The sequence below is a fragment of the Camelina sativa genome, chromosome 1 (genome assembly GCF_030686135.1).
Source record: "Camelina sativa cultivar CO46 ecotype springtype chromosome 1, ASM3068613v1".
Taxonomy (NCBI): domain Eukaryota; kingdom Viridiplantae; phylum Streptophyta; class Magnoliopsida; order Brassicales; family Brassicaceae; genus Camelina; species Camelina sativa.
Genome location: NC_141880.1, coordinates 15,816,837 through 15,833,832, shown reverse-complemented (window position 1 = coordinate 15,833,832; position 16,996 = coordinate 15,816,837). Strand labels below are relative to the sequence as shown.

The 16,996-nt window shown below is 35.9% G+C and overlaps 3 protein-coding genes and 3 pseudogenes across 9 annotated transcripts; 4 read left to right on the top strand and 2 right to left on the bottom strand.

Moving 5' to 3' along the window:
• The first annotated feature begins 398 nt into the window (after positions 1 to 398).
• Positions 399 to 1,994, top strand: LOC109127554 (putative F-box protein At3g51171; annotated as a pseudogene).
• A 345-nt stretch (positions 1,995 to 2,339) lies between these two features.
• Positions 2,340 to 5,374, top strand: LOC104792910 (proline iminopeptidase-like). 2 transcript variants are annotated; one of them, XM_010519175.2, is made up of 11 exons: positions 2,340 to 2,581; positions 2,875 to 3,068; positions 3,174 to 3,272; positions 3,348 to 3,458; positions 3,541 to 3,603; positions 3,818 to 3,911; positions 4,101 to 4,198; positions 4,331 to 4,432; positions 4,528 to 4,641; positions 4,931 to 5,005; positions 5,094 to 5,374. In XM_010519175.2, exons 1-11 carry the CDS (start codon positions 2,452 to 2,454, stop codon positions 5,184 to 5,186), a joined length of 1,173 nt encoding a protein of 390 aa, XP_010517477.2. In that variant the 5' UTR covers positions 2,340 to 2,451; the 3' UTR covers positions 5,187 to 5,374. The 2 variants fall into 2 exon arrangements, with proteins under 2 accessions (XP_010517477.2, XP_019084057.2); XM_019228512.2 differs by having other exon boundaries at positions 2,379 to 2,581; positions 2,872 to 3,068.
• A 140-nt stretch (positions 5,375 to 5,514) lies between these two features.
• LOC104792895 (putative protein S-acyltransferase 23) lies at positions 5,515 to 10,113 on the bottom strand. 6 transcript variants are annotated; one of them, XM_087459684.1, is made up of 13 exons: positions 9,674 to 10,113; positions 9,419 to 9,559; positions 9,142 to 9,254; positions 8,652 to 8,731; positions 8,183 to 8,346; positions 7,388 to 7,565; positions 7,198 to 7,297; positions 6,925 to 6,982; positions 6,568 to 6,642; positions 6,385 to 6,483; positions 6,179 to 6,257; positions 5,952 to 6,100; positions 5,515 to 5,865 (listed from the first exon to the last, which is right to left on the bottom strand). In XM_087459684.1, the coding sequence occupies exons 1-13, from the start codon at positions 9,908 to 9,910 to the stop codon at positions 5,689 to 5,691; spliced, it is 1,650 nt and encodes a 549-aa protein (XP_087315810.1). In that variant the 5' UTR covers positions 9,911 to 10,113; the 3' UTR covers positions 5,515 to 5,688. The 6 variants fall into 6 exon arrangements, 5 of the variants coding, with proteins under 5 accessions (XP_087315810.1, XP_087315813.1, XP_087315818.1 ...); XM_087459687.1 differs by having other exon boundaries at positions 7,388 to 7,526; XM_087459692.1 differs by having other exon boundaries at positions 7,388 to 7,526; positions 8,209 to 8,346; positions 9,674 to 9,973.
• Positions 10,114 to 11,144: 1,031 nt separating this feature from the next.
• LOC109125873 (uncharacterized) lies at positions 11,145 to 11,631 on the bottom strand. Its single transcript, XM_019228599.2, has one exon. The coding sequence runs from the start codon at positions 11,510 to 11,512 to the stop codon at positions 11,282 to 11,284; it is 231 nt and encodes a 76-aa protein (XP_019084144.1). The 5' UTR covers positions 11,513 to 11,631; the 3' UTR covers positions 11,145 to 11,281.
• A 1,602-nt stretch (positions 11,632 to 13,233) lies between these two features.
• LOC147949978 (uncharacterized) lies at positions 13,234 to 14,296 on the top strand (annotated as a pseudogene).
• A 354-nt stretch (positions 14,297 to 14,650) lies between these two features.
• Positions 14,651 to 15,992, top strand: LOC109125094 (uncharacterized; annotated as a pseudogene).
• The last annotated feature ends 1,004 nt before the right edge of the window (positions 15,993 to 16,996 follow it).

The window sequence follows — 16,996 nt, the reverse complement described above, 5'->3', positions numbered from 1 at the left end:
ACTCTAAACTAATAAATAAATAAATAACTAAAATAATTAATTAAAGAAATAATTAACTAATTAAATAAATAAACCCATGTACTACCCTACACGCTTCGAGAATTTATTTTAGCCTAACGACTAAGACTCCTAGACCCTCGACCAAACTCCCTCCAATCTCCCTAGATACTCACTCACACTCTCGCCCATTAAGGATTTTCTGTTTGGTTTTGGTGTGAGGAAACAAATGAAAAGGAGACGGGTTTATATAGGTTCCTTAGGTTGGTGGTGGAAGCAGTTGGTAGTGGATAGGCATCACGGCGTCGCGACACATGAGCGGACACTAATCTCCTTCGGGGCAGCGACACATGGCGGATAAGGTTGGCTTCCCCTAAAAAAATGAATTCAAAAACCTTAAAATGGCGCTTCTTCCATGGGAGGTTGAGGAAGATATATTGTCTCGAATTCCACCTCAATCTCTTCTTCAGTTAAGATCAGTTTGCAAAGGGTGGAATGTTCTTTTGTCTGAAAAGAGTTTCGTCAAGAACCACTTCGCTCGTGCCCGTCCTCATTTCATCTTCCTGTCAAATTCCAACATTTATTCCATAGAAATCATCGGTCTCGATGGAGCTGACCCAACGATTAAGTTGCATGAGCTATCCTCATCTGGTATTCCTTACCAGGAATTGAATTTTAATGATGTCACCATCACTTCTTGCGATGGGTTCTTGTTTTGTAATAATGGGATTTGTCCAACAGGGACAGCGCTTTGGAATCCGTGGTTGAGACAGATCAAATGGGTCGACCACAAGGATAAAGGTTTCTGGCCTTGTGGCGTAGGATATGATAATACTAGACCCGAAAAGGTTTACAAGATATTGGGGTATTTTCTGTGTCCCGTGATGTCAAAAGAATCCACCACCAGAGAGTTGCGATCTACGAGTGTGCGTCTCATACATTCAAGTTTATTGATACACCTGACGAGGACCGGCCATTAACCCACGTGAAACGATATAGTGTGCCCTTGAACGGAAATCTCAATTGGCTACGTGCTATGTTCGACGGGGTACTGGTGACATTTTTATCGGATGCTTTGATTTCTCGAGGGAAATATTGAAACCCTTGTGTCTCGCTCCGTGTCGGACGTTTGATACATTTGATCATCTTGTCCTCCAAGCTTTCACTGAAAATAGGTTATCCTTGTTAAGGAGATGTAATAAGACAAGAAATGTTCATCTTTTTATTAAAAACCTTGGTTAAGTGTTTAATATATTCTAAGAAAATTCTTTTCGACGTTTATCTATCAACATGTGTACTATTTTCGATTTCTGTAGCATAGTACTTGTGGTAACAGGGTGGTTGTCATGATTCCTGGTCTTGTTTTGTCCTTCCCATACCAGTCTCAGAGCCGGCCTCATAACATCCCTCCATCACTGGACGGTTTTTCTAAGAATGATATAGAGAAGAATTGTGAGCATATTTACGGAGTTACCCATGATCATTGGCTCCCTGAAGAGACAAGGTTGGCTATTACTTGGGTGTTGTGGGCAGTGTGGAAATACAAAAACAATTTTATTTTCCAAAGCAAACAAGGAGATGTGAGGGAGATGGTTATGAAAGCACAAAAAGATGCTCTGCTCTGGCAAGAGGCGCAGCAGACCCTTGACAACATGGACTCAGCTTGGTGTAAGACGAATCGAAAGCTGGAGAAGAGATGGTGTAAACCATTGTCGGGAAACTTAAAGTGTAATGTTGCTCTTTCTTGGATTAATAGTTCTTCTATGGATGGAGGTGCGTGGTTGGTCAGAGATGCGCAGAGGCAGGTGGTTTACCATGCTAGAGATGGTTTTTCTCGAAAAGATTCGACTGTGAGAGCGGGTTTACAATGTATTATGTGGACGTTTGAAGCGTTACAGAACCTGCACATTGAGAAGGTGGTAGTCGCTATTGACAGTCATATGGTGGTGGTGGCTGTTAATTCACCCCATGATTGGCCCCGGTTTTGTGCTGTTTAGGCGCTATTCATCGTTTCTTGGTTAGTTTTGTATCATGAGAGTGCCAAACAGTGGCAGGCTTAGCAAATAAAGTGGCGGTAGCTATTGCAAAGATTGTGACACAGGATGGAAGACTTCGGTCTAATTTGGCTTTAGGAGAACCTTCATGGCTTATGGATCTTCTCGCTGCAGCTGCGTAATGGTATTGGTGTCGGAATAAGATTGTTTTGATCCTCTATTGCTTGGAGAACCTTCTCGACATCATTATTAAGTGCTTATTGTGTTTTTGTTTCTATCTTGCTGTTTTGGTTTTAGCTTTACTGTGCAGTTACGGTCATTTTGTTTTTTTATCTGACGAAAACAAACATAACTTTAAATAATAGAAAAAGTTTAATCTTTCATTTACGTCATCAACTCACAGTATTTTTTCCCTACCAAAAAAAAAATAGTCGAAAAATATGCAAAAGTTGAGATAAATATGAGATTTGGGCTTATCATCCCTCACAGGCACAGTTACTTACTTCCATCGACCTTTACGCCCTCTTCTTGCTTCTGTGTTAATTTCTTTCCACAAAACCATAACAACAATCTCAATCTCCCATTCCCAGGTTTATCTACCATTCGCATGATCCTTAATCATAGCTCCTAGGGTTTCTCTTACTTATATCGAGTGTTCTGTATTTATCTCTATATAGATTTTGTATGATTTCGTTTAATTTTTTACAAGTTTATTATGCCTTGGAATATATAAAGGGAATATTGGAGTTTTCTAGTTTTCAATTTAATGTTAAAAGTTTCAATTTTTTGCAACTCAAATTAAAATAAATTGTCAATTAGTAGTAGTAGTAGTAACCATCCAGCATCATCTGAATTGAGCTTTCTTTCTTTGATAATTTAGTAGGAAAGGGCAAGATTAGTTGTTGCAGTAAGAGTGAGGTGTTGAAGAGTGATTTAATGGAACCTGAAGCAGAGGATTTGGTGGTGAACAAGTCGAGAACCCTTTATTCTCCCATTGAGCCATACAGCACTGGATATTTAAAGGTTTCAGATGTTCACACGCTCTACTTCGAGCAATCAGGAAAACCCGATGGACACGTACGTGTCATTATGTTCTGTAGCTCTCTCTCTCTTTGTCTCTTTGGTCTTTTAGGTTTCTAACTTTTTTTTTGCATTGTAATTGTGAGAATTTACATCTTGCAGCCAGTTGTTTTTCTTCACGGAGGGCCTGGAGGAGGGACTTCTCCTAATAATAGGAGATTCTTCGATCCTGAGTTCTACCGGATTATTCTGTTTGACCAGGTTGGTCTCTTTTGGACACTACACTACATTTTTTCCAACTTGTATATATATATTCACCCCTAAGTTTTCTTCTAGAGAGGTGCAGGAAAGAGTACCCCACATGCTTGCTTGGAGGAAAACACTACATGGGACCTTGTGAATGACATTGAAAAACTGAGAGAACATTTGAAAATTCCAGAATGGCAGGTAAAGAAGTTTCTTCCAAATATATGCTTCTTGTTGTTGGGATGGAACAAATGTGTATCTTAATTTTCTCTGTTTTGTGCAGGTTTTTGGTGGATCTTGGGGAAGCACTCTAGCACTTGCATACAGCCAGTCTCACCCTGACAAGGTGCAAATCGTTATGTTTACATTCTACAACATCTGAGATATATTATTCTACTTTGTTGGGAATCTAGTTTGCATAATAGATGGAACAAGAACAATAGGTTATTGATTGATTGGATTGTGATCTGAATAGATGGAATTATGAAGTAAGTAGTTTCTTTTGGTATTTTAATTCATAACTTGACAGATATATCTATATGTTTACTCTTTGGTGCAAGGTTACTGGTTTGGTCCTTAGAGGGATTTTTCTGTTGCGAAAAAAGGAGATTGATTGGTTTTACGAAGGTGGTGCTGCTGCTATATACCCTGATGGTAATTCTCTTTCTTGTATTCCTGGAGTTACTGATTACTATTGTCTGCTTTTATAGACGTTTTTATATAAAGCTTTAGTGATATTGGGACTAGAGTTTTATGTGCAAATACAGCAGTAGTAGATTTTGGCTCAAGAGCTTCTTATTATTTCTCTTTTTTGATGAGTTTTTGTTTCTCTGTTTTTTTAAGCTTGGGAGGAGTTCAGAGATCTGATTCCAGAAAATGAGAGAGGTAGCCTTGTGGACGCATATCACAAGAGACTGGACTCTGATGATATGGAAACTCAAGTGAGTCGAGATCTTACAACTGTTACACGAGAAAATGCTTTGAACATTATTATTCTTTTTGGCTGTTGAAGGAAATTGGATTGTTTTAGCCGAAAGAGTGTGCGCGGACTGACAAATTTATGCGTCTTATAGTATGCAGCTGCAAGAGCTTGGACCAAATGGGAAATGACGACTGCTTATCTTCTTCCGAATAATGACAACATTCAAAAGGCAGAAGATGATAAGTTTTCATTGGTTAGTTTCTAAGAGTGTTCCAATCTTATCTTGATTCATTTGGTCTTGTAAAATCTTCAAACTGATTTCTTAACTGTTGACACTTTGCTCTGCAGGCGTTTGCAAGGATTGAAAATCACTACTTTGTTAACAAGGGTTTCTTTCCATCGGACTCATACTTGCTAGACAATGTTGATAAAATTCGACATATTAAGACCACCATCGTTCAGGTACATCCTTCATAAATTGGAAATTGTGGATTTCATTGGTTTGGAGATTGATCCAGTGAGGCCGAGTTGTGTAAACGATATAGGTAATAGAAAGAGTAAACACAGACAACAGGATTGTATGATCCACGGCCTTGCATGTCTCATGTTGTTAATGGTGATATGTTTGTGTAGGTTTTAAGAAGCATCAGTTTAACTTGGATTTGGATATAGACTTTTTATATATATATATATATATATATATATATATATTATGGGATTGAGACTGGGTTTGGATTATTACAATGGACAGGGAAGGTATGACGTATGCTGTCCTATGATGTCTGCTTGGGATCTGCACAAAACATGGCCAGAGGCAGACCTCAAGGTAAGCTTGAAGTCTTTTCGATGTTTTCTTGAAGATCTTTTCCAAGTTTGTTTTTGCTTGTTGGTGTAACACGACACATGGTCTGCAGATTGTTGATGATGCTGGGCACTCGGCAAATGAGCCAGGAATAGCAGCGGAACTTGTGGCTGCCAATGAAAAGATGAAAGCACTTATGGGTTGAAGCATATGATGGAATGAAGCTGCTCATTTTGTTCATTTCGTTGGGACCTATTGTCATATTTTCAAGTTTGTTTCTGAAAGTTAACATTACATTCACATAAGCATGGGCATTCGCAGAGTTTGTTGTGAACGTGAACCAAATGTTATTTTCACAGATGTTTTTACCCAAAAGAAAAACGAATTGACACAGCTGCAGTGTTTTAAAACCCGGACCGGGATGATGAATGTTACTTGGAATTTGGAAACTAATCTGGTTTGGTTATACCTTAAAACATTGCGTTGTTAAAAGCCTAACAAAGAGAATCCAAGATTAAATGGGTTGAGTAGCGTTTTGGTGAAACTGGCAAGTCATAAAGCAAAAAATATTACAGTGTAAGATTTGAAGAAAAGGAGAATAAACTTGCACACCCTTTGCAACATATGAATCAAAGAGGAGATATCTATACACAGTAAATTGAATCAGATGGTTTGCGCATGCAACAATGAGATGAATAGATGTAACTTCAGAGAATTGAAGACGGGGCAACTTCGTCGTCCCTGGTGTAGCCATGAACCAAAAAATCGGTGCAGTTTCTTCGCCAGCCGTGGTTATAAGGGTTGTAGAATCTTCCGTCAGGTCCCCGCAAATAACTGAATCTTTTAGCGTTCCATAATTCGTTGGTTGTAATATTCCGAGTTATCTGCAGCAGACAACAATAACTGTTATACAATCATTTGCACAGGGGGAAGGAGAGCATATTCTTTACTTCAGTTGAGATTTCCGGACCATATAAGCCTGTGTGATTGTCAACGTCATTGTTGCAATGAAAATGAGTAAGTCGAAAAAGAGAAACACGGCAGCATCGTAATGTTCAATGACTATATGTTGAATCCATGATTCTCTGGGGTGTATCTGTGGGATACCTCTCCATAATCCTGTAGCAGAAATAGATGCTTTATAATTAGCAAAATATAATGGTAGGATTTCTAGGGAGAGTTGTTTCAGTCACATACTTTGAACAGCAGTTGTACCACCAACGAATGATGTCAAAGCTCCCATGATCACAAAGACTAAGAAGTCGCGTTTATTCTTCTGCGAGATGAATAATCGTTAACCGAAATATATGCATAACAGGGTGCTTTCATGTCACAAGTGAGATATTGCCAAATAATTTCCATAACAAAAAGTGAGAGAGATTCGCCATGCAAAGAACTCTTACCTTACCAACACAGTTGGAAATCCAGGGGCAGTGATGGTCAAACTGCTCAACGCAGCGCTTACATGTGGGGCAGTGTTTAGATCGCACTGGTCTAATTATCTGAGGAAAGTGTGATAACTCTGGTCAGAAAAAGAAAAAAAAATGTTGGGTTTCACATTAAAAAACGGGTTTCTGAGGAAGAACCTTGCAAGTAGGGCAGAGCTGGGACCAGTTTCCTTTCCATGAGGGGCTGTTGAAATTGATACCAATCAAAGGGTCCTGAAACCATCAGAAGATAATATGTGAAAAAAAACTTTTCAGAAGAACACCTATACTGTTCGATTGATTTACAATTGGTGTGTGCTTAAATCAGGCATAAATTAGCATGTTTAAGACGAGAGGCTTGAACAACTGCATACTGATACTGATTTGGTATGTGTATGCATAAACCGAATATAGAATGCATGCCAAACTGCTAAAACAGTTGATCAGATCAACAGTTCAATCAGAATGTTTACATTTCTCTAACCATGGGAAACATGAGAAGGAAGTTTAACTTACATGGGCAGTGTGTTGGCTGTCAGCTTTATTGGTTCTTTTAACGTACCCAGGATCTTTGCTGTACAAAACAGATGACTGATTTATCACTCCAAGACCAATACACCACAAACACGTCTCTCAGAGTCACAAGTAGTTACAGAATCATATGTCTACCTCCTCATTTCTTAATGAAGAAGTAATGCTATATCTCGCAACTCATTAAATAACTACACCAAACAGAAATACACATGTTCAAAAATTTCAGATAACATTGAAGATAACTAATAAGGATACCTGCTAACACGATAGAAAGTTATCAGTGCGCAAACGCCACATGAAAGACCGAAACATGCCCACAAACCAACCATAGCAGTTATCTTTGGGAGATTAGAAGCTACACATAAACGCAAAATTTCAGGACTAAAATATATAATTCATTAGTAAGATACTCAACACACACTACTTTGTTGTATGGATTATTCACCTGAAATAATGGATGTGCTGAAGAGGACCATAAGAATGACTATTAAGCTGAACAACATAGGAGCATAGCTACTCTCTCCCAATTTTCCACAGAAGATCTTGTCCACAAAACTATTATTATGAGTTCGCATTGCCTTCGACTGAAAAATATCAGAAATTGGATTCTCAGGAAACACAACCTATCAAATGGAAACAGTTAGAACATAACAAATAGCCCTGCAAACAACTTTGAACAACAGTACCACAATTTAACAAGCTATCTCTCTTACTGTGAACTCTAAAACCTACTATGGCCCTAACCAGACAGCCATCATACTGAGAGCACTAAAGTGTGACCTAAAACAGACAGTGGAAACAATTATATCACAATGATGCTCCACTATATCCGAAGGTCAGAGTCAATTCAGTTACGCATAGTATCGCAATCTGAGTCAAAGCTGCATAAGAAAAAGCAAACATCACAACGTTGAGGCTTATATAATAACTGTACACTTATAACCATAGGTACATCAAACTCTCATATGTTGAATGCGATTGCTATTTCATATTTATGTAAATACAGAATTTTAAAAGGCTATATTGATTGAAACATTTTCTTAATAACCTTATCAAGCTATATCCGTCCAACTAATGGTGACGGAAATGAAATAAGAGGGAGAATTTGTATCAAGGAGCAAATCAGCAAGAAAATGCGAGGTTCGTTAATCAAATTTCAAAAACCTTATTCTGAACAATCAAGATGTCTTCCTTTTAAGGATGTTAGAAGGGTAGCAAGAAACACTAAACAATTACGTACAAGGAAAAGAGCGAGCTGCCTGTGACCTTTATCAGATGCAAGCTTAAGTGGCGTGGATCCTGTATTATCTTTCAATGTCAGTTCCTCCTTGGTTCCAGCATGAACTAACAGAGAACAAGCCTCAACATTTTCCTTAATTACAGCCCAGTGCAAAGGAGTGCAGCCTGACAAGTAAAGTGACTAATGTAAGAATTCTGTATCTCTGAAAATGAGATAAAGTATACATCAGGGCATCAGCATTCTACACTTTTAGCGAGTCAAAAAACAGTCCGGGATTCTATAACAGTCCCTACATATAGAAATTTACCAGCACTCAAAGCATGGAGTTCAGGAAGTCATATTTATTTTTGCACTTATCTTTACACATCATAAGGTAGAGGAAAATTTCCGTTTTAAAGCCATTCTTTACTAATTTTAGAGCAGACAAGTAGATACTGTTAAAATAAAGTATTGAGAGTTTTCAATTTGCCTGTGTTATCTTGTCTATTTTGACATGCATCTCGGAAGAGAAGTAACCGGACTGTATCTGTGAATCCATTGTAAGCAGCCCTGAGTCATACAAACAAGGAAAAATATAAAGTCTTTCTTAAATTGTCAAATGACAAGTAACAGCGTACCAACTACCAAGTGCAAGTAAACAATGATCAGACATACTCAAAATACAATGGAAAAAAATACATCAAGTCTTTGACATGTTCGATTCTATGAACAGAAATAATGTGCAAAAATCATTATTTTTCTGTAAGGCTAACATCAAAACACTCAAACTAGATGTTTACAAAGCAGCCGAAAAACAAATTCCTAACATCTGTGATGGGCAAGTAGTGAGAAATAACTTTAGAAAGCCACTGAGAACTCAATGCTAAGGGGAAAAACATCATGTCCAGAACTACTCCATGCATAAACTGAGCAATGCTAAAGGCAATATACACACTAGAAGCATTCTTCAGTACTCATACCAATGGAGTGGACTCCTCCCTTCGTTATCTAATGCATTATAATCAGCTGCGTAGTCCACAATAATATGATTCAAGAAAGCTGTCTGTCCATATTGTGCAGCAACATGAACTGCCTGCACAGAAAACATGTTGTAAGATAGTGAATAGCTTACAATAAAATTTTATTCGTGGTCGGTGTGACTGTATGAGCAAACGGTAGTAACTAGAGTGACCTATTCGGCATGACATTACTAAGCATGGAAACAGAAACTGAAGGATGAAAATAAAGAAGATATACCCTGAAACCATTGACATCAGCAGCTTCAATTCGAGCTCCATTTTGCAGTAAAAGGTCTGTAACATCAATGCAACCTTTAACAGCAGCCCAATGCAATGGCGTCTGCTGTATATTATCAGCTGAATTAACATCACCACCGTGCTGCAAATATGTCAAAATCACAAATCCATCACTACACTGGAAACACTACAGACCTAGTTCAATCGCGATATTGGTTGAATCCTAGTTCAAAATTAAGTTTAAAAAACTCGGTACCTCCATGATATATCGAGCAACGTGGAGAGAATTGTTGAGCGCAGCCCATTGAAGAGCGTAGTAGCCATTAGGATCGGGAATAGAAACAGAAGAGCCATCTTGTTCGACGAAACGCTTGAGTTGGTGGAGATCGCCGTAAGCAGAGGCGGAGAATACGTCGGTGATGGTTGGTGACTCCGGAGGGCTTTGGTGAGAGTTTGAATCTAGAGGCACCACTTCGACCTCCGACGACTCCATTATTGATTGCTCAACGATCTGAACTTAGGAATTGAAATGTGAGGACTTCAGAAAGAGATGAACGAATCGGGTCGTCTGATCGATCAGGGTGGGTATATCTCGGATCTTGGGTCGTGGATCTTGGATCTTGTCAAGACTAGACTTTGACTATTCCTCAAATTTGCTTTTTTTTTTTAATATTCCTCAAACTAATAAGTACTCCATCCACAGTCAAACTACACCTATTAATTAATTACAAAAAACTACAATTAATACTAAAAATTGTAAAAATATCAATATATATGTGTAAGAAAATTTTTGTTATTAACTATTAAAAAACCTTATTTTAAATAGATTTTTTTAAAAAATAGAAAATTGGGCAAATCTCTCTATATATTGATAGCTATCAATATATCGATAAATTAATAATTTTATAAATTAAGAAAATATTGTGTTTCCCATATTATAAATTTATAGAGGTTTTATAAGTTTTTTTTATGGGTTTTCGATTTTTTAGGTAACTAAATTATTAAAATAATATTAATAATTCGGTTTGGTTTGGTTTTTGTTTGTAGATGAATCTCTTTGTCAATCCGATTGGGTTTGGATATTGCCTCCACATGCTCTGTTTTGCTCACCATTGGGTTTTATTGTAGCCTTCGTTGTCTTAATAAGTTTAAGGAGTCTTTCACCATTCCTAAGCTACACGTAGGTATGACCAAAATTAAACCGTAACCGTATTTCGGAATGTAACCAGATCGTATCCAAACCATAACCAGACTGTAACTGTATAAATGGTTTAAAACCGTAACTGTTAACCGTAAATATATGGTTAAATTATATTAACCATAGCTGTTAATTAACCGTAACCATATCAAAACCGTTGGTTAACCGCATAGTTAAACCGTAATTTATTAACCGTAACCATTTCAAAAAGATAATAAAATATAATAATAATTTTTTATTTAATATGAATCATATGATATGAAGAAATATGAATACACTAAAAGAACATATTAATTATAAATAAATAATATCAATTATATTATATCATCAAATAATATCAACCATATTATATTATCAAATAACTGTAACCATATATTACCGTAACCGTTTCAACCGGAACCGTATTTAACTGTAACTGTTTAACCGTTTATTAAACGGTTATGGTTAAGGTTAAACAAAATTTCTAACTGTAACCGGTGGTTAATTAACCGTAACAGTGATAACCGTAACCGTGGTCATCCAGATGCAATTTGAGATAAGTGTTGTCGTTTGATTTTTCCATAATTACCTTTAATTATACATAATCCACATCAAATTTTTACATAACTTCCATTTCCAAGAAAGAAAAAAAAAAAAAAAAAAGAAGATTACAAGATCTTGTACAAATTACCAGCAGCTAAGTTCAAGAGCCTCTTGGAAACGCTTCTCTAGTGTATATTGATCACCAAAGAGCCGGAGACCAACTGTGGAACGATCCTCACCGTCCGACGCCTTCCAATGCAAAAGAATACCGGAGACACGTGTCGACTTGACGGCGGGAGACGACGGATACTGATTTGTTGCTTTGTGGCTAATTAGGGGATGTGAGAGTATGAGCATTGCAGCCGATGGTGCCATTGATCGATGGATAAGAAGATCTTTAAACAATCAAGAATATAACTGGATAAGCTTGCTTGGAGAGTCAAGAGTGCATGATGTATGGGTCAATTTATTAAATAAATTGTTGTGGGAACAGATAGACATGCAAAAAAAATAAAAATAAAGATTGGTAGGGATGAGAGTAATTTTCTGTGGGAGCCGCTGAATTGTTTAGGAAGAAAGAATCAAAAAGTTAATATAAAGAATTCCCAACTGATGGTGCACACGCAGTACCTATGGGCGACACCGTCTCTGATATTTTTTTTATATCCATGAGGGATAAGATGAAACATGCATTCAATCATTTCACTGATTTCATTCACAAATTAATACTTTATTCGGTTTTGTCTAATAACATAAATAAATATAAAGTTCTCACCAGAAAAAACAAAATAATTTGTAACAGAAAAAAATAATCAGTTCTAAAAAACCATTTCTCATTAATAATTTAATATCCCCCCCCCCCCCCCCCATCATCTCTATTATCTGGCCCCCTCCCTCACCGTGATGTCGGCGGAAAAAAAGTATTTCACAAATCTTTAAATAATTAAGAGTTTTAGTATAAAATATAAATTACTTAAATTTCAAATTTGCAGATGAATTAGCTTAGAAATTTAGTTTAAATTTATCATTTTCATCAAATCAATTTTTCATCTCGTGATTTTTGTAATTTTTAAAAAGACCATTTTAATTCATGAGTGTTTCAATATCTAAGATATTCAAAATGTCTTTTTGTACATAGTAGGGATTTTTTTTTTATTTTTTTAACTTTCAAAATTTTTCATTACGGAAAACTTAAAAACTGATCTCAAACCACGTCCAATTTTGGTTTCATTTATTGTTCGTGTAGGTTTCACTCCCTATTATATTCATGAGCAATTTATCGAGATAAATTAACATTTTCAGAAACAATGAAATTTAGTTTAAATTTGTCATTTTCATCAAATCAAATTTTTATCTTGTGATTTTTATGATCTTTATAGAGACCATTTTGATTCATGAGAGTTTCAATATTTAAAATATTCAAAATGTGTCTTTTTGCACAAAGTATGAATTTTTTTTTGATTTTTTTTTACTTTCAAAATTTCTAACTACGGAAAGCTTATAAACTGACCTTAAACCAAGTCCAATTTTGGTTTTGTTTATAGTTCGTGTAGGTTGCACTCCCTATTATATTCATGAGCAATTTATCAAGAGGAATTCAAACTTTCAGAAACAATCAAACAAATCACATCACTAAGACTAGTTACAATGGTTTGTTGTAAACTATATTACAACTGTTGAAAAAAATATTTCCACTACAATGATTTGTGGTAAATCAAAAGTAACTGATGTGGCAAATTTTGTGTTGATAAATATCAACACTCTGAAAGTAAAGGAAGAAGATAAGTGTGACAAGTGTTGTATTTTGATTGGTTGCTTTGATTTCTATATTTTTTTTTCATCTCAATTATATAATTTCAATTATTTCATAAGGTTTATAAATAAATATATCAAAATTTATAATTTTTTTAGTCTTTATAAATTGACTACTTTAATTTAATTTGGGCACATAAAAAATTTATAATTTTTGTAGTCTTTATAAATTGACTACTTTCATTTAATTTGGGCACATAAAAAAAACCGTCCTTAGATGAAAAATAAAAAAAGTATAGTCTCCAATAAACTTTTGTTTTAGCTTTAAATATCCTTTTATCTAAATGGATCCAAACAATAACCCTTTTAACATCAAAAATTCTTCTAATTACTCTTTCAACTACCCAAATCCCAACAATTATCAGTTTCAAAATCAATCTCCCAACCAACCCAACACCCAAATTATGGTTATCCACCAAATTTCTTCATGTTGTCAGCTGTTCCAAACTATCGTCTATATCATGGATCGATGATGTCTTATCCATCTCAAGCACCCCCTTATTCTTCTACTCCAACGGGTAATGAAACTAATTTGAATGTTGGAGCAACTGATTTTTCTGAGTTTTCTACACAAATGGCTCTTGGTGGTATTATCGGTATTCATGAAGCCATTCCAGATGCAGAGGATTCAACTCCTGCTCGTCGGAGAAGTCCCAAATGGACCACTGAGCAAAATTTGGTTAAGTGGGTGGATTAAATTTGGGACAGCCAACATTATTGGCAAAAACCAAAAAGGTAAGTCATATTGGGGTAAAATTGCTGAATATTGTAATGAACATTGTTCATTTGATCCTCCGCGTGATGGAGAAGCGTGAACAAAAGCGTGAACAAATGGATTGGCGCTTATGATAACTCTAAACGTATGCAACAAGGCAGGTGGTGGGAGGATGATGTATTGGCGAAAGTGCATGAATTATATTCAAGTTCTGGTAAAGGATGTTTCAAATATATAAAAGAATGGCTTGTTATACGTGATCAACCACGTTATGGTAGTCAGGTAGAAGGAAATACTGGTTCTGGAAGCAGTGGATCTAAAAGAGCCCATGAGAGTGATGCTAGTGACTCAAACTCTGTAGGATCTAGTGCACGTCCAATGGGAAGAGATGCTGCTAAGAAAAAGGCTAAAAAGAAAGGTAAAGGCGCAACCTTAGAAGTGGTCAACGAAGAGTGGAATGAATTTAAACAATTCAAGGCACAAGAGTTGGATCGGTTGGACAAAATAGCTATGATGCAAAATGAGGCAAACTAATTGATTAAAGAAAAGACTGAGGCTAAAAAGATGAAGATGTTTATCAAGCTAACTGAAAAGGAGAATATCGAAGACAAGAGCAAAGAGCTGTTGCAGAAATTGAGCCAAGATCTATATGGAAATTAATTATTGTCAAGTGGTTATCTATATTTTGTCACTTCATGCTTTAATAACTTGTGTTTGTCACTTTCTCCTTTAATAATTTGTATTGTCATATTATGCTTTAATAACGTGTGTTTGCCACTTTCTCCTTTAATAATTTGTATTGTCATATTATGCTTTAATAATCTTATCCGTGATTTTCAGCTTTAAAAAAAGAGAGTCTTATCTTATCTGTGACTTTTGGTTTGAACCACTCAATTCGAATCCAAGGCTCCAACCATTCAATTCGTTGGTTCCATTTTTCTATAAATTGGAACTCATTCTTCCATTGATGTACCAATACCATAAATCTCACCTTACTAAAAAATCATAATGGATCCATCAGAATATCCTTTTGATATTGAAGCTTACAAGAGGCAGTCCGAAATTGAAGAAAGGTATATCATCAACCGGTTTATGGAGCGTCGAAACAAAATAGAGGAAGACTATCCACCTCGTAGCAAGAGAAACTACATCAAAAGAGACTATGCATCAGCAAATCAAAGACTAATTGACGACTACTTTGCCAATGAACCTACATATGACGATGCAATGTTTCGTTGGCGATTCTGGATGCGAAAACATATTTTCCGTCGGATCGTTAGAGTCCTATCAAGCAGCGACAACAACTTCACCCAACGATCTGACGCAGCCAAGAAAGAAGGTATATCTCCATTAGCAAAATGGACTACGACCATGCGAATGTTAGCATATGGTGTGGCAGCTGACACGGTGGATGAATACATCAAAATTAGAGGTACTACTGCTTTAAAGTGCTTGCGAAGATCTCAGAGCCCCAACTCAAGATGACCTCCAGAGAATTTTACGTGTTAGTGAGATGCGAGGGTTTCCAGGGATGATTGGGAGTATTGATTGCATGCACTGGGAATGAAAAAATTGTCCTACAGCGTGGGAAGGTCAATTTACTAGAGGAGATAAGGGAACCACCACTGTTATTCTTGAAGTAGTTGCGTCTCATGATATATGGATCTGGCATGCTTTTTTTGGATGTCCAGTCACATTGAACGATATAAACGTTCTGGACCATTCACCGGTGTTTGATGATGTTGAACAAGGAAATACTCCAAGAGTGAATTTCTTCGTGAACCAACGTGCATATAATATGGCTTATTATCATATTGATGGTATCTATCCTTCTTATCATACTTTTGTCAAATCGATTAGGCTACCTCAAAGTGAACCAGACAAGTTATTTGCACAACGCCAGGAGGCATGTAGGAAGGACATCGAACGTGAATCTGGAGTGTTGCAGGTTCGATTTAAAATCATTCGCGAACCATCTCGCATGTGGGATATAACCGATTTTGCTATCATTATGAGGTCGTGTATCATATTGCATGATATGATTGTTGAGGATGAACGAGATACATATGCTCAACATTGGACTGATTATGATCAATCTGAGGCAAGTGAGTCGAGTACACAACAACCATTCTTGACCGAAGTGCTACCCGTATTTGCAATTCATGTGCGTGCTAGATCCAAGTTGCGTGATTCAAATGTACATCACAAATTGTAAGAATATTTAGTCAAACACATCTAGGCACAATTCGGAATATTCCGTGGTGAATAAGATTTTCAAGTTTGTGAGTTGAGATTATTGTACTGATTAAGTTATGAGTGTTTCCTTACTTGTTGTGTGCTTATTGTATTGCATTTTAAATTTATGTTCATTGTATGTGTTTTAGTAATGATTATTTTTATTTCTCGTTTTATTATTTGTAAAAAATTAAAAAATAATATATAAAAAAACAAAAATTATTAAAACAAAAATTATTTTATAAATATTTAATATTTACTACTTAATTTTAGTTTGATATGAACAGTGATTAATAATATGTAATCACAAAAAATAGAAACATAAAAAAATGAAAAATATGAAATAAAAATGGTGGGGTAAGGTGATGTACTTTTATTTAACAAAACTATTGTAGAGAGTGAAAGTTATGTATGTGTTGCATAATGATGTGGAAGAGAGAGAAGATGATGTGGAGTGTTAAAAGAAAAAAAGTTGGTGTTGTAAATGTGTAACCATTGTAGATAGTCTAAGATCGTGAATGGTTACCACAGACCGAGTGGTTTTGTCCGTTTGTGGTTTTGTCTACACTTTGTTTACCATTCAGCTTCTGTCCTCAGTAAAATAGACTTAAAAAAAAGTATAAAAAATTTGAAAAAGCAAAAGTGGACAGATAAATAGAGGGACCGCAGTTGGAAGCAGTTCATGCACAAAAGAGGAGTGGACGAGTCCACTGCAAAGTGGTCTCCTTTTGACTGACCAATCAAAAAAAAATTCTTTTGAATTTAATTTTTTCTTGTATTTTCTCTTTATAACCGGGAAGAACCAAACTGCTTCCACCATTTACTCTCATATTTTGCTACAGAATTTCACTACAAACTAGAAAATACACAAAACAATCTTTATTGTTTGTTCAGCTTGATCATTATAAAAAAAAGGTTCTAGCATTAATCAAGGTAAATAATATATATTCAAATCATGTAAATTTATCTTATATATTCACTTATTGATTTAATATATTTTTTTTGCTTCATCATAGTGATGTCTTCTAGAAGAAGAAATACAAACAATGGAACTCAACCTTCTACACGAATCGAGATAAATTTCTATAAAAAATATT